Source organism: Tympanuchus pallidicinctus, unplaced genomic scaffold (genome assembly GCF_026119805.1).
Source record: "Tympanuchus pallidicinctus isolate F22 unplaced genomic scaffold, pur_lepc_1.0 scaffold4, whole genome shotgun sequence".
In the NCBI taxonomy this organism is placed as follows: Eukaryota; Metazoa; Chordata; class Aves; order Galliformes; family Phasianidae; genus Tympanuchus; species Tympanuchus pallidicinctus.
In genome coordinates, this window is record NW_026294758.1 from 46,341,017 (window position 1) to 46,357,818 (window position 16,802).

Sequence of the window (16,802 nt, forward strand, 5' to 3'; positions counted from 1 at the left end):
TAACTGTGCCACTTATACAGGAAACAGAACGAACAAAGGAATAAATGAAAACCTTGACAATCAAGAGGAAGTACATTTCTGAAACTATTCAGTCCAAGAATTAGAAGTAGTTTTAGCAAGTGTAGAATTGCAAGGGCTTGGGCAAGACTAATATATAAATCAAGCAGCACCACTTCTAAAACCACTTAAGAAAGGGACAAATCCTGCTTCAGCCTCTAAGAAGAGTCATTTCAGGGGAGTGACCCAAAAGTTAATTTAATAATAATTATTTGGATTCTTCACTTGATAGCCTATCAAATATTTTCAGCTAAGAAAACAAAGCCAGAATTTACCTGAAATCTGTTGATACTAGACTTTTTCAAGGATCAAATGTGGAATACACTGGCATCCAATAAAGATTGGACTACGATGCACAACCACAGAATAAAGTACAATCAGTAGCTGGGGAAAATTAACCTTTACTGAAATTCATAAATACAATTTCTATAAACATTTTGGCTAAAAGAAATTTTAATTAGTTCTTTGCTGTGACAGATTGTCTCATCCACATGAAAAGTTTGAAAGCAGAAGCGTGCTTTGGTATAAATTACTAAGGTGATGTAGCTTAATAACACAATTTCCCTGAGAGGTGGTAGTACAAGAGAATGACTGAGGTGAAGCACCACTTTTGAATAAAATTCTCAGCAACAGACTTCTCAGACAGATGTATCAAACAATGCACAAATCTGTCCCAAACCTGTGAACACAGTGTGAATACTAACGAGTCCGCTAAAAAAGAAGGAAGCAGCAGTTTCAGTCCTTCATTTAAGCTAAGATATGTAGGATCTGTGTGTTTCAGAGATAGCAAGGCAGTTCAGGTCTGCACTTGAGGACTTCACTTACAGGGACAGAAAGCTGTTCCTGAAATGGAGTTGCATGGTACTCTGTACTCTTATGTAAGCACTGCTATCAGCACTACAGGTTCAAATGGGAAAAAAAGAGGGAAAGGATGTTTGAGCACCTTTTTCTTAGCAGAATAAGTCTACCACAAAACAAAAAACAAAAAACAGGCATAATAAAGTGTATTTGCTATTTATCAGCAAGCCTCAGAGAGAGAGAAGTGGAATAGATCAATTTAATATACTACACGTGCTGCGTCCTCCAGCTATAACCTTTTTGGTGAGATTTTCTTCCAAACAAGCAGAGGGAAAATGCATAAGCATCAGTGACAACTTAAGAAGCTGTGGATGTGTGTCCACCTCTGACATCTCTCCAGTGTATTCAAGTAATTTTGATAACCTTACACACACCAGGCTTATGATTTACATTCCACTAGCCATTTTCTTTCTGTTTCAGAAAACTGCAAGTATTTTCATCTCTTGGAAGACTACACTTATTATAGACAAGGCAGAGCTGAAATTGCCCTACCTAAGAGAATCGTATCCTTCAAGAGCTGGAGGATAGCTCCCTCAAGACATAACACAGTAAGAAAAGACAAGGCAATAATAAATAAGCGAGGTAGCAGAACACACAGGTTTAACTTAAAAAAATCCACCGGAACATCCAGGGACAATTAACTGTGCAGAAGAGAACAGAATATGAACCTCAAAGAAGTGAGAAGTCAAATTAGACTTGACAAACTCTGGAGTAGAGAGGAATTGCATTGGAAAGTACATCATGCTTTCCTTATTTATCCATAGGAAGCATACTGGCAGCATGCCACATATATGGTCTACAAAGACGTAAACACTAATGTATGCAAATCAAGTGCTACAAAAAACACATAACCATTAACACTGAAGAGAAAAGTGAAACATTTGCACTAAAGGTCAGCAATACTCCTCTAAAATAAAGTAACTGATAGAACTTCAAAGACTTCCTTTCCAAAAGGCCTTCCCACAGTTTGTTTCTGAAAGTTCAAGCATTCAATACCTTACACTGAATTAGTGATTAAAGGCTATGACCTACTGAACGCAAAACTATGTTTCTATGTTTTATCTAATTTTGCTGGCAAGGAACACACAGCTGCTATCCATCATTTTACAGTAAGAAGAGTAAGAAGTACTTGCTAGAGTATACATAAGTAAAGGTTAGTTCTATTTTTTAGTATGGGTATGCCAAATAAAATCAAACGTTGTGCAACATTTTCTATATCAGTACTCTCTCTCATGGAAGAAACTAAACCATTCACAAGAGCAGCATAATTCCTCTTACAGTTACAACTATTTCTAAAAATTTTTTGTGCATGGCTCAACTGTATATAGCTACACTGTTAGAAAAAAAATAAGTAATCTTTAAGACTTTGAAATCAAACCACAATGCACATATGATTACAATAGAAAGTACTTTGATTATATTTCATGATTAAATTCTTTCCGTGTACTTCAGTATCTGATAAAATATTAGAAAATCAGAAAGTTTAAAATAAAAACTTGAATACTTTAACTTACACAGTTACAGAGAGTTTTATCTCTGAATTTAAGAGTTTTAAAAGTCTATGAAGTTGTAACTGCTGCTAAGAACAACAAAGCGTACTCTATTCACAATGGAAATATTTTTATTTTTCCTTGCAAAAGCAGATTCAGTTACATATTAGAATAACTAAAGTTAAAATAGTTGCTCTAAAAACATCTTTTGGAGATCTAGTTAATACCAAATATACTTTGCTTTTCTTTACATGCAGCTCAGACTGCACAAACTGCAGTGGTTCTACCATTCTCAGTAACAAAAATGTTAAATTCTCAACAATTCTACTCATTCAGATGTTTAACTTGATGTTTCAGCAAATGTTACCTAAGGGGTAAAATAAATAAATAAAAAATAAATAAGTAATTAAGGCTAATTTCTCCAGAATGAAATGATGCAAAACTTGGTTGAAAGAAATCCCTTTAAACTTAGTAAGCAACATGAAGGCTTACTCCAATCCAAACATTGCAGGTGCAGTGTTTTTACTGGAAAAACAGAAGAAAAAAAAATCACAAGAAAAACACAGCTCTCCCTCAGTGCAATTCTGAATGAAATTTCATGCCCTCACGTCATCAAGTTCTCTAAAATAATCCTTTACCAGCAATGCAGGACTGCTATTTCGTGCATAACTATTTCATTTATAATAAAGTTCATCAAGATTGCATACCCAAATTTGCTCACAATACTCCAATGAGAGGAACTGAATAAGCACAGAGAATAGATAAATGATATTTTGTTTGGAAAAAAAAAAAAAAAAAAACAGTGAAAATTCATTTAAATAATTTCTTCTTCTCATATACAAAGGATGGATTTTGAAGTTTTATAAAGACAAATTAGGACTTGATTATTTAGGCATGAATATAACAGAACTCCCAATATGCTCACTATATCCAACCAAAAAGTGTGATTAGTGAATATTTTAATATTCTTGATACTGAACTTGCTTTCTTTGATTACAAGTTTCTTCAAGAAATTCTTGGTTTATTTATACAAACCAAATAACAGTATGTGATGTCCTCAAAATATTATCAGGAGCACTTACTCATCATACTTGATATGATAAATAGCTTCTTCAGTGTCCATACAGTCTGAATAAGATGTAGATGGTGTACTGTCCAAATTATTTGCATTCTCTCTAGAATGATCTTGACTTAAGCTTCCATTAGTCCTTTTGTAAGTATTACTGCTCTTTCCTTGAGCTTTACCATTCTTATGTCCCTTTGTTGCTCGGGTAACGTTTTCTATATGAGCTTCAAACCAGGCTCCAATGCTGACATCACGTGCATCCACCAACTCATTTATCTGAAAAGAAAATTCAATAATGAATTTATGCTTCTCTTCTACAATCTCAATTAAGAATAAATAAGGCAACTTACCATAAAACTGCTTAACCCTATTAACCTTAATCTGTATAACATTCAACAACATTAACTCATTTAGCTTGAGCAAGTGCATAGTGGCAGGACAAGGAGAAATGTCTTTAATTTGAAAGAGAATAGATACAGACTAGATATTAGGAAGAAATTCCTTAGTATGAGGGTGGTAAGACATTGCAACAGGTTGCCCAGTGAGGCTGTGAATGACCTCTCCCTGAAAGCATTCAAGGCCAGGCTGGATGGGGCTTTGAGCAACCTCGTCTAGTGGGAGGTGTGCCTGCCTGCAGCAGGGGGGTTGAAACTAGATGATCTTAGAGGTCCCTTCCAACTGATACCTTTCTATGATTCTACAAAACTCTATAACCTTGTCAATTGTTATGTGTTAATACTTTACTCTGAAAACTTCATGTGAACTACTTCAAAATTTGCACCAAAATATGAAGATTGATAATGAGATAAATAATAATTGCTGCTGCAGTTTAAGTGTAGGCATAAAACTCAGAAAGAGCAAATTTGCATTGTACTGTTCAATAGGATGTTTCTGGTTCAAACTGATACTACAAAATAACTCACAGGAACATAGAATAAAATATTGAATAGAATCAACAAGCACGCTTTTAATTACTAAAGGAAAATACTGCATGCAAATAGAAATTATACATTTCTGGAAGCAAAATCCTAAAAGACTCCATTTTATATCTCTACATGAAAACCTTCAAATTAAAAGGCTCTGAAAGGACAAAGTAAAGGCAGCAAACAAATCTGGCTCTTAGGGCTAATATGAGAGGTACAATACAACAGAACAACTACATAAATATCTGTGAGTTCTAAAGGATGTCACAGAACAGTGGAAAAAATAAACCAAGCAGAATCAATAGATGTGCCATGACAAAACGAAATGAGAAAAATTCATTCTGATTTTCACCAATCACTAAGTTTTAAGGTACCTCACGAGATCTATAGTCCAAATTCCTGCTCAAAACAAGATTAAAATTGAACACATAAATTTGTCCAGCACTTTATCTGCTTGCTATGTCTCTCAACCTTCTAGGGATAGATATTCCATACCCTAAGGCAATATTTCAGCTCTTAATAATCCTTATAGTTAAATGGAATCATAGAATCTTTGGAGTTGGAAGAGATCTCTGAAGTAAAAAAATTTATCCTTCTATTCAACCTAAATCTACCCTCTTTCAGTTTGAAACAATTTCCTTTCGTCTTTATTATCTCTTTTCAAAGCCCATCTTCTGTCTTTCATTCTCCTGTTTCGTACCTCAGTAAGAAGACTTTTGCATATTTTTGGAAGGTCCTTTCTCTCTCAAAGCCTTCTCTTTCACAGGTTAGGTAAGACCACTGTGGTATTCTCTTTAAGATGGAAATGCTACTACATCGGACACCTCTGTGACCCCAGCTGAGCTTGCAGAGTTTATCAATACTTTTCTCATACTGAAGCATCCCACATTTGATGCAGATGGTGGTACAGCAAGGGGCAAGTTGAATTACCACTTCCTCCAACTAGCTGGCTATGTTCCTCCTGACAGAGCCAGTTCCTGTAGACGCACTGCTACATCCAGCACTGCCATGGTGCACTGAAAACTGTTTAGCCAATATTACTACAGCTCCAGATGCCACTGCAGCAAAGCCACTCCCAAACTGGCTGTCACTGCTCCAGCCTGCTCCATGGGAAAAGGTCAGCTCAATTCAAGTGCAAGACTTGAACTTCTTGAGGTTCAAAAGAAGCCCATTGCTCCTGTTAACACAGACCCTTCTGCATGGCAGACTTGACTTCACACCAGCTACCCTACCCAATACACTGGTGTCATAGTCAAAGAATGAGCATTTCCTTTCCATCCTGGCCACTGGTAAAGACACTGAACAGAACAGCTCCTAGATTAGCCATCAAACAGAACAAGAAACAACTAACAATCCAGTTCTCAAGCCAGATATCACTGACAATTCTCAGTCTTCATGAAAAGGAAGAGGAGTTGAGAACTGTTTCACACACCACCAATTCTAAACTGTAATTTAGATAATATACAGTGACCACACAGAGGAACTGTTTAAATCATTATTTTAACCACTCAACAATAATTAGAACTTTTGTTTTTTTTGCAAATTAACTTCTACTTTTTTTTTTTCTTTTTTTTTTTTTTTTTTTAAGTGACAGATTCTATACTGGCTACAGGCTACATCTTTTCCTTGGTAGTTGAAACCACAAAGGAGGGCACAAAGACTGATGCTGTTTTGAACACTGAGTAAGTAACAGGCATATTGAGCCTAGCTGTAGACAGATAACCAGGAATGCACAAGACTTTGTTCAGCTATAAAAAAAAAAAAAAAAAGATCATTTCTTCCTATAACTAGATAACTCCTTATTGTCTGACAAACAATGCAAAATAATAAAATTAATCCATGTATATAGCCACCTGATGTGCCTTAGGTTATGGTCTTTTTTGTTGACTTTTATTAAACAAATCTTGTACCTCTGCATTACATTACTTGTCAGAATTCTTAGTTTTCTGATTCTACAATCAGAAATCTTGTAGGTGTACCTACTTGTCATCTACAGAATACCTAAGATCAGAATGACTGCACCCTTCCACCAATTATTTTCTTGCTAGATATACTAAAATTATAAAGCTGGCTCAAAAAGTTACAATTTCACTGATAACTAAGGAGAAAGTGCTAGGTCTCCAGTATTACAGATGGCAAAATTTCCAGGCAACTTGATAGACCAGGTCTCATTGACTATGTTTGTCAATACTACCATTCCATTTTGTTTTCCATTTTAATTCCAGGAAAAAACGGAGGAAAAAAAAGAAAAAAACACTTCAGAGAAACTGAATACCACTTAGCATTCTTCAAGATACTCTTTAATATTCCTTTTCTTTGATCAGCTTGCCCTCTATGACCTTCCATTCCTCCAGCCTTCTCCATGTTCTATTACATATAATCCCTAAGCATAAAGGGTAAAACATCACAATTGAAGAATTAGGTTTATTTTTGTTGTAGTGGATGTAGACTAAAAAGAAAGCAAGGATGAACACAATCTTGTGTCCTAACATTTTAAGATGTCAATTTCACATCTCCCTCATTTTTTCCAACAATGAGCTATAAAACTAATTGCACAGAGTGCTGTTGGAATATATCGTAATTTAGCACTTAACATCTGAAATGTGGTGTAACAGTTTAAATCAATCTAACAGTTTCCCATCTGGATGACGGGTTTGAATATGAACATTCCTTCAAATGAGACAAAGACATAGAAGTACAGCATTTGCAGCCTTCTCTTCTCTTGCTGAATAATGTCCATTACAAAAAGAGTAACAGATACTTCTCAGGAAAGTACAATATTACCATTACCTGTATATATACATCCTTCTAAATACTCAGCTACCTAGTAAATCTGGAAATTGCCCATTTTCTGTTTAAATTAAGTTTCTGGTATCCTAAATGCAATCCTACATAACAATATGGAAAAATTCTGAACGGTACAAGAACTATCAATAAAAAAGACATGATTACTAAATAAAGTAATAAAATCACATCCATTGTATCACATATGAAGTTCTAGTTTATCTCATACTGACAGATATTACTATTAAAACTTGTATTTGATCAGAGTGAAAATAAATAAATAGGGAAAAAGTCACACTTTTTCCACAGATTTCCCTCCCCATGGATTTTTCTCCTCAGTTTACAGAAAGCACTACTGCTTCCCAGGTACCTTAAGCTTACTAGAGGACACAAAACACCAAAAAACAGGTTTAGGAGAAAATATTATGTTACAGTTTAGGAACACACACAAAGGCTACAGCAGCCTGGTACAGGAATACATGACCATAAATCACAGAATCGTAGGGGTTGGAAGGGACCTCCAGAGATCATTGAGTCCAATCCCCTGCCAAAGCAGGTTCCCTACAGCAGGTCACACAGGTAGGCATCCAGGCAGGTCTTGAACATCTCCAGAGAAGGAGACTCCACCACCTCCCTGGGCAGCCTGTTAAATGAAGTCATTTTAAAAAACCCAACTATAATACTACCCTCAAATAACTCCTGAAAAATCAGATTACCTAATCAATATGATTGAACTTTGAAAACACAACACTCTCAATTAGACATGAAATAGTTAAAATTTTAAGTCAGTTCTTTAAATCAATTTAACACTAATAAAATATATCAGTCATGAAGCTTCATGAATCTGCACAGATACCTATACAAGTTCAGTCTAATTTACTTTCATCCAAGTGGGAAATTATTTCAGACCATGAAAGACAGTAATAAAGACACATACCTATATATATAAACATGTATATATTTACAAGTATACATATCTATATACGATATAAAAAAAAAACTTGAACAGTAAAACTAAACCTGAAAATAAAAGATAAGTTTTCAGTTTTGAAAGCCTTACATACCTTGTACAATCCTATGCCAGGATCAATGAGAAACGAGCGAGATGATGTAGATGGCTGACTAGGTGATCCACTACTAGGTTTTTTTACTTTGTTCTTACAGTTAGAAATAGCACAGGGATTGACTTCTCCATCTTGATCAGTCACAGAAGCAGCGGCAGGAGCTTCAGATTCAGAACGTATCAAAAGCTGAACAATGTCATTGAGTCCAACATTGTAATCAAATAACGTGTGTCCATCTTCTAGCTGTCAAAAGAAAACAAGGTGGAATTTTACAACTATAGAAGTAACTGGTTTACAAATCTTTCTTTCATAGACCATAATTACACCATTTGACCATAAATTTGTGTCAAAGTTATTTAAGAGAGAAGCCAACTACTTCAGTTAAATAAAAGCCTGTGTCTTGAATAAATGCTGAGAGTGTAAAATTAGAAATAGACATTTTTACAGACTTTGGATCTTCTTTTTATAGAAGAAAAAAAAAGCAGGAAGGATGAAGAAGAAGAAAAGACAGAACTAGGAAGGAATTCTCAATCCTCTCACTGGCAGTCTTCTATTACATTAAAATGATCTCAGGACAGACAAAAGAAGAGTGAAAGTTTATTCCTTTATCCTCTCTGCCTCTCCAAGGCAAAAAAAAACACCCATATGGAAGGATGAAGTACAGTTAGAGACAAAGGCCATACTCAAGATATGAGTCAGTTTTCCTTCCACAATGGTAAGACCTGTGTAAATAGAAATACATAATCAATTACTCTCTTTACTCCTGTTAACTACCACACCCACAGTGCACTGCAACACTGTAGTTACCTACAGTTGAAGTGTGCACTCCCCTAAAGCCCAGTGCACTGAAGTCACAAATGAGACTCCAGATGTTTCATTCATTGTTTGGTTACACAGTAGCCTAAAGCAAGCAGAACTAAATACAAAATAACGCTACTGATTATTCTCTGTTGTACTCTCAATAGAACAGCTGTTCACATTTGACAACTACGGGAACTACCCAACTTCAAAGTTTTCAAACCAGTTAGACAAAAAGCATACTGAAGATCTTGATGATATGCTCCATCAGTTTCAATTATCAAACAAATTGAAATCTCAAGTATTCTTCTACAGGTGACTGCCAACACTGACTCAGGTGCCCAGAGCCCTAGAATTTCATACCAACTAGCAAGCTACTTACACAAATTCAACTAACCTTTCTCCTCCCACCATCTAGCAGAACCCCACACTTCTGACAAGTCTTGAACACACAGGATACAAGAGTTCTTGCAGCTCTACAACAATTCATATTTGTAAGCTTTTCATACTACCAGAGGTCTGTGTTATTACTGTTAAGGTCATTGAAGTTTACAAAAAAATGGGGATTCTTGCATTCAAAATATATATAAACCCAAAACAAATAAAAGTAACTATCTTGTAATAATATATTTGATGGGAAAAATGATACATATTTCAATGAATATCTGGAGCTGTTTCTTCACATTATTCTAGGCTCATCTTGAAGACTCAATCCTCCTGCAAACAATGCGTTTTTGAAATGTCTTATAAAATTTCACCCTACATTTTAAAGTAAAAAAGAAAATTCAGCAGTAGTTCCAGAAACTAGGCTACTACTGGAATAACAAATCAGATATTACTGGAGACAACATAACTTTTGCTTCATCTCGTCTATTCCAACTAGACTGGACAATCTCTAGATTGTTAGATAACATAATCTCTGTTAGCATAATTTCCAGAATCCCATGGAATAAGGGAAGCTCCTGGCAACCAGTGTAGTGATGGGTAAAGTACTTTGCTTCTGGTAGACTGGAAATATATAGGCAACGTACAAGTGGGAACACATAAACACCATTATCGATCCCTTTTTAAAACACAGCATATATATGCTGACAGAAAATAAACAGTGCCACAAAATATCGGAAGTCTAAAGCCAAGTCAGTGAAGAACTACATCTGAACAGCTTGAATGTTCTACCATGATTAAGTAGTGTTAACAGTTGTCAAATGGTTTACGGGCTGGCTTGGCCCACTTCCTTGACTAGCGGGGCAGAGGGATCTGCAGATCCGCGTCTCTGGAAAGGGGAGACAGAGGATCCAGAATGATTAAAAACAGCGGCAGTGATCTGAAGAGAAACAAACTAATTTACTAAATATGGAATAGGAATGCATGATAAGACACTACAATACAATATAATACAGCATAGTTAGAATTGGAACTAATAAATCAAATATAATGAGAGAGTGTTTGAAAGGTGGAAAGGCCTCACCATAACACTGAGGTGAGACAAGCAGTCAAGTCAAGTAGCAGGGAGGAGAGCTGAAGGAAAAAAGGGCATCAGCTGACCCTGCCAGGGGTTTTATCTCCTCTCTGACCACAAAGTGTTTTGGGGGATTTAGTTCTCCTCTTCCAGACATGTGCCTGGAACTGTAGCACTAACTTTTTAACTCTCAGTGCACTACATGATGTTATGATGTGGAATACTGATAATCAAAAATCATAAAACCATGACAAGCACAAAATTCAATGTCTAGTTATAACAACCTGATCTAGCTGCCAATCTCCCAGTTTGTTGCTGGGAAGTTGGGACAGATGACCTTTAATGGTCCCTTCCAACTCAAATGATTCAATGATTCTATGAATTGCGATCTATTTACCAATTATGACTCAGATTAATTTGTATATTCTGTCCACAAACTAGTTATGTCCATTAGCATGAGAAAGAGTTAAAGAAAGGAGAATGCTTGAATTATAAGTAGTCTGACTAGGAATATGTACTATGTTCTGAGAGTCACACAGATCTATGCTATGTCATGAATAGCCCATGTCATGAAGAAGCAGACGTTTCCAACAACTCACACGCTACTTATCATACAACAACTACTCACATTCCTTAAAAAGAATTAAAGTAAGACCTGGTTAACATTAATTAAATGGTCAGACTAACCCAGTGATTTCCAAGTCATTTATAATAAATTAGCATTCTGCTCACAGTTTGTTTGGGTTTTTCTTCATTTTTTTTTTTAATTAGTTTTCTTTCCAGGAGTAGTTTATGATTATAGACTGATCTATGACTAGTGATGTCATGTTTAAATCTGAAAGCAAAGTAACAAAGATAAGATTACAGACTTCAAATGAGGCAGGATATGGAGTTTGGTATAGTCAGGGAAAAAACATCTGTTTGTACCATGAGCAAAAACATATTCCTGGAATATTAGCAAAAGGTACAGATTTAGACCAAGTCGATGACTTGTAATATTGCCTTATTCTGTGGACAAGGGTGTTCTGTTTTAACAAAACAAAGCCTAATAAAATCAAGCTCACGCAATTTGACTTACATTAACCTAACTAATGTGTGTATCTACAAGTATACCTATACCCAGCATTATTGCATCACTGAGAATTGAAAGCTTAAGCGTAACGAAGTTGGAAAACAATCAGCATTTAAAGAGCTCCATGCAACAACCAGAACAATAAAAAACTGCTAGACAATGCTTCTTGAGTTACTCTTGACACTATTCTGATGTTAACATAACAAAAATCTTTGCTAATAAGGTCATATCCTCAGACCTCTGTAGCAAGAGAACAATAACGTATCAAATCACTCTCCAGCCTATCCGTCCAGCCAGATCGAAAATTTTAAAACCATCCCAGAATACAATTTTTCTTAGCAAAAATAACCATCAGGAAAAAAAAAAAAAAAAGCCCCCCCAGAAAGACCCCTCACTCCTCCTATTCCCTGCAAACAATGTCCTGTGTTATCAGAATTCATGGAAGCATTACGGAATTGAATCCTCCCAGAAATATAAGTAATAACCCTCAGAAAAATTAAGTATCCAACATATGAAAGTAGAAAAACTTCTTCAAAAATATTATGGTTACTTGTCGGAATGGGTGCTGAACCAGTACACAGTCACCTTTGCAATATGCTCAGTTCTAAGAATACTTTTGGCATGAGTACTCATCCCACTGCGCTACATAAAGGTACTAACAGGAATCCCTGAAAATACATTTGCCTGGACAGCATGTTAAATGAAAAGAAAGAAATATTATTTGTTTTTTTTTTCCAACCACTGAGTGTTTAAGGATACTCCTGTTCTCAAGTTCATAAACACAAATGACAAGCGAAAGTAATCAGGCAAATACTAGACTGTCAAGCTATATCTCAATTTCTTAATGGGTTGTTAAAGCCTGCATGAAAGCAAAAACAACAAAACAGGCAATTTCAGTCTTTTTTTTTTTTTTTTTGCTAGCTCTTCTTACACAACAGCCATTAGAAGTATTACTTAGTGGCAGATGCCACTTTCAGTTTTCATTCTCTTTGTGACTGGCATGCTTCAGAAGCATTTAAGGTCTCATTAAATTATTTAGAACAATATTGAAAGTGTCACCAAATAGCAGTTAGATTTATAGTATCTAGTAGCCCTCTTAAGATATTACAAATATCCTTAAGTACGGAAACAGATTATATCCTTCAGATCTATTTTCCTAGTGTTAGAGACACTATCAATTTAAAATACTCTTCTGTAGAAGGTTGTTATAAATACTTAAAAGTAAGCCAACACTGTGCTTATGCTACTACACAAGAGTGGCTGTTGCAATGCAATACTGGAACTGATACCTACCACCCATGTTAGAACCATGTCCTGTAACATCAGGCCGTAAATGACTTAAAAAGCATGCAGAAACTGCAGTTAAACTTGAAATGATCATGCAAAGTACAGTATGTCATACTGCTTCAAAAAGATGTCCAATAAGGAACTCATATCATTAACATTCATATCAATTAATACCATTAATTTGTCTATAAGTACCAGCAGAATCACAGCTTATTTTGTGTTATACAACACACAGAGAAATCTTAAAAAAGCACGTAAACGTTCTGGAACACTGCTTTTTATCCAAAAGTGTGATCTAAGTAGCTAAGCTCCTAGGTTGACTTAATCCAGTCACTCCACTTGGAAAACAAGATCTTTCATCATTCATAAAGGTGTGCTTTTGAGCACCTTCTGATGTTGTATTTTCCAAGAATTAGATCTAGCAATAAACTTGAAAGGAATATGGAATGCAATAGAGCTCTTTAATTAAAGCAGTAAATCGAAAAGTTAGGTGACATCAACCTTTTATACAGGTGTTACACACTCCCTACAAATTTCTTTAAGAAGAAAAGCAGAAGAGTAAACAGTTTAACTTTGGATTAATTAATAGACATTAAGAGACATAGAAGCCAAGTTTGTTGGAGTAAATTAGAAGAATCTAAAACTTCCTCCAAGGTGCTCATTAAAGGCAATTCAAGTGGACAATCAGAAACTGATATTTTCAGCCTGAAAAATGCTGTGTGTACTTTGCTCTTCTTCTATACAAGGTTGCTGAAATTGTGAATTCCACTTAGTGCTTTTACAGAGTGCTTGAAAAACATCGCCAATCGGTTTCTAACAACAAAAAGCCCAGCTGAAAAAAAATACAATTTGGAACACTGAGTTCTGAACTAATGGGACCATTTCAGGTCAAGAAAATTTCAGTAATCTTTAGTACAGCACAAAGACAGCTTGTAAACCTCTGCCATCTGGATTTGCTTGTACTTCCAAAGCTAAAAAATAACCTGAACAATACTTTTAATCCAGGTGGTAAATTATGTCCTACACCTGGATTATCTTGTATCTGAAGAAAATGATTTAAGATTCTGGGATATTTAAGTTCATGAAGTAACCATATTAAGGACGAAGACACTGTGAAGGTTTTTAAAATGACTGTGTAGTGGCACTGTTTCCCCCCCCGTCCCCCCCCCCCCCCCAAAAAAAAAACGTCTTAATTGCAATGGACATAAAAGCTAAACAAAAAAGGAATTTATGGTAATTCCATTTTGTTGGCTATGCTTTATATTAACTGGAATGTTTAATGCATACTGCTTTTAAGTTTTTTCAACTCCAGAGGATCCAGTTCTTCATCAAAAACTCAAGTTTCAATAGTCACTGCCTGAATTTTCAAAGATTCTACCAAAACTCAGACACTAATAACTATTAGTCTCATACAAAAATTAACTGTATTACAGGTTTACTTTCCAAAAAACATTGGTTTTTCTTGGAAAGAAATACCAATGAACTCCAAGTTGTCTTCATCAGGCTTTATGTCCACCACTCTTTAACAAGCTCCTTAGCAAAAGCATAACCCATTCTGAGGTGGAGAATTTACTAGTCAATAAAAAGAAAAAAAATCATTGCTCTGCCATGTTTATAATCTGTCAACATTCTTAAAACAGAATACAAGTAGGTGAAATATTTGGACATGGAAGTTGCCTGACAGATTACAGATCCATACTACTCTAGTATACAAGATGGGCAGGTTACATTTTTTTTTAAATGATAACTAAGCAAAATATTTTTGTTTTAAGAATACAGACCAAACCAGGCTCAGTTCTGTCACTCTTGTTGCCAAGAGAACCACACTTCAAAGCAGTCTACAGGAAGAGGGCCATTATTCCATGCACAAGTATAAATAAAATCACACCAGTACATTTACATGAATTAGTTTTTATCAGAGCATGCTCCTTTTTGACTGCTTGTGTGTTTTAATGGAACAGCTAATGATTCGTTTCTTACCAAAGAAAAAGGCAGACATAATACTAGATGATATAAAAAGTCTTACTTATAGTCACTCATAACCTAGACATATACCATAGTTCTATATGGATTCCGACAGTATTCAGGAGAAAGTACACTCCAAGTCCTCTGACAGAGGACAATACAGTGAAATTCCAAATATTTAATAAAGACCTTCTTTGAATCAAAATGTCAGTTATCACCACACAAAGAGTGTAAATACTGTTTGTTCAACTCCACACACAAGAGGAAGTCTCAAATGCTAGAGAAGAGACACAACCTAGGCAGACATTGCAGATTCCTGGTGATTATACTGTCTGTAACTGCACCTCAATCTCAGTAAACATACCATGATGAATGTACATTTGTCACCTGGGAACTCAATCAATGTGACTAACTTCTCTTTTCCTACTAAAATAAGCACTGAAGCCTATAGCTTAAGGCCTTAGCCTCCAATTAAAGGTTTTTATTAACACTGTTAGTAAGAAATTGTATGCAGAGTGTACCAGTGGTACTACTACATTTTACCTTATGGTTTGGACTATCATAAAAAAAAAATCCAGAGTACAAGATTACTGTCAATGAACTGTCATGAACACAGTTGAAAGCTGCCAAAAGAGACGTCATAGAACCACAGAATGTCCTGGTTTGAAAAGGACCAGAATGATCACCTGGTTCCAACCCCCCTGCTCTGTGCAGCGTCACCAACCACCAGACCAGGCTGCCCAGACTCACATCCAGCCTGGCCTTGAATGCCTCCAGGGATGGGGCATCCACAGCCTCCTTGGGCAACCTGTTCCAGTGTGTCACCACCTCTCCCTGAGTGAAAAACTTCCTCCTAATATCTAACCTAAACCTCCCCTGCCTCAGTTTAAAACCATTCCCCTTGCACTATCGCTATCTACCCTTGTGAACAGCCATTGCCCCTCCTGTTTATATGCTCCCTTCAAGTATTGGAAGGCCACAATGAGGTCTCCCCGGCACCTTCTCTAAACTAAACAAGTCCAGTTCCCTCAACTTTTCTTCATAGGAGAGGTGCTCCAGCCCTCTGATCATCTTAAACTTCTTGACTTAATCAAAAAAACAAGGTGAAGGCAGCCACTCAGCCTCAACACACAATTCTTCAAGATTCACAATAACTCCAGGTGTTGAGAATTTCCTCCTTTATCACTAGGCGAATGTGTGAGAAAAATACGTATCATAGTCTGAACAGGCAACTAGCCTGTAAGAAAGAGCTACTTAACTTTGGAACACAGGTAAACTGCTTTCAGTTTCTGAATTAGCTAGAAGAAATTTGGGAGAAACTGCTCTGTAGCTGTAACTCAGTAATCCTTGGTTTCTGCGAATGACCTTGCTTTCTTGAATGCAATTGCTTCTTGCAGTTACATATATGGCAGAAGGACTAAGGAGTTGCTTGGATATCCTAAAGGCTATCCACCAACAGTATGTGCTGGGGGAGGCCCCACAGTTGACAGACATTCTACCAGCTGGTCACCACTAGTAGCAACGACTTGGGGAAAGCTCAACTGCCAAGCCACCCCTGGTAACCAAGTATTTCTCTATTAAACTGATGAATATTAACTTGCCTTTGCATGTTTTCTTCAAGATCAGTAAACCTTCTGCAGAAAGACCAGCACTTCTTCATTAGAGCGGGATTAAAAAAACTTGTTAATTTATATAAAATTCTTTTCTAAGACGCAAGTCTCAATTCCATTACAGGAACAACTGTTTACTAATTTGTAGCTGGAAGATGAACTTAGAGCAGTAAGTTTTCTTCTTCAGTTCCCAGGAGTCTTCTAAGTAGGAAAATAAAATTTCATGATATCTTCTGTCTGATACTGAGGATTACTTGACACTTGTAATAGAAATGAATGCCAAAAACATAAAGTTGTACTGAAATTCTAAGAAGCATGGAAAGACTCATCCATTTCTGTTATCAGACTACAGTTACCAAGTACCTCTTC

At 36.0% G+C, this 16,802-nt stretch overlaps 1 protein-coding gene across 2 annotated transcripts in view; it reads right to left on the bottom strand.

Annotated features, from left to right (window-relative positions):
- The window catches only part of UHRF2 (ubiquitin like with PHD and ring finger domains 2), a 75,867-nt gene that overhangs the window by 52,597 nt on the left and 6,468 nt on the right, over positions 1-16,802 (bottom strand). For both annotated transcript variants that reach the window (XM_052700478.1, XM_052700477.1), the window contains exons 2-3: positions 8,243-8,485; positions 3,488-3,747 (exon numbers count right to left, since the gene is read on the bottom strand). In XM_052700478.1, coding sequence (XP_052556438.1) covers positions 3,488-3,747; positions 8,243-8,485 — 503 coding nt within the window. The remainder of the gene's footprint in view (positions 1-3,487; positions 3,748-8,242; positions 8,486-16,802) is intronic.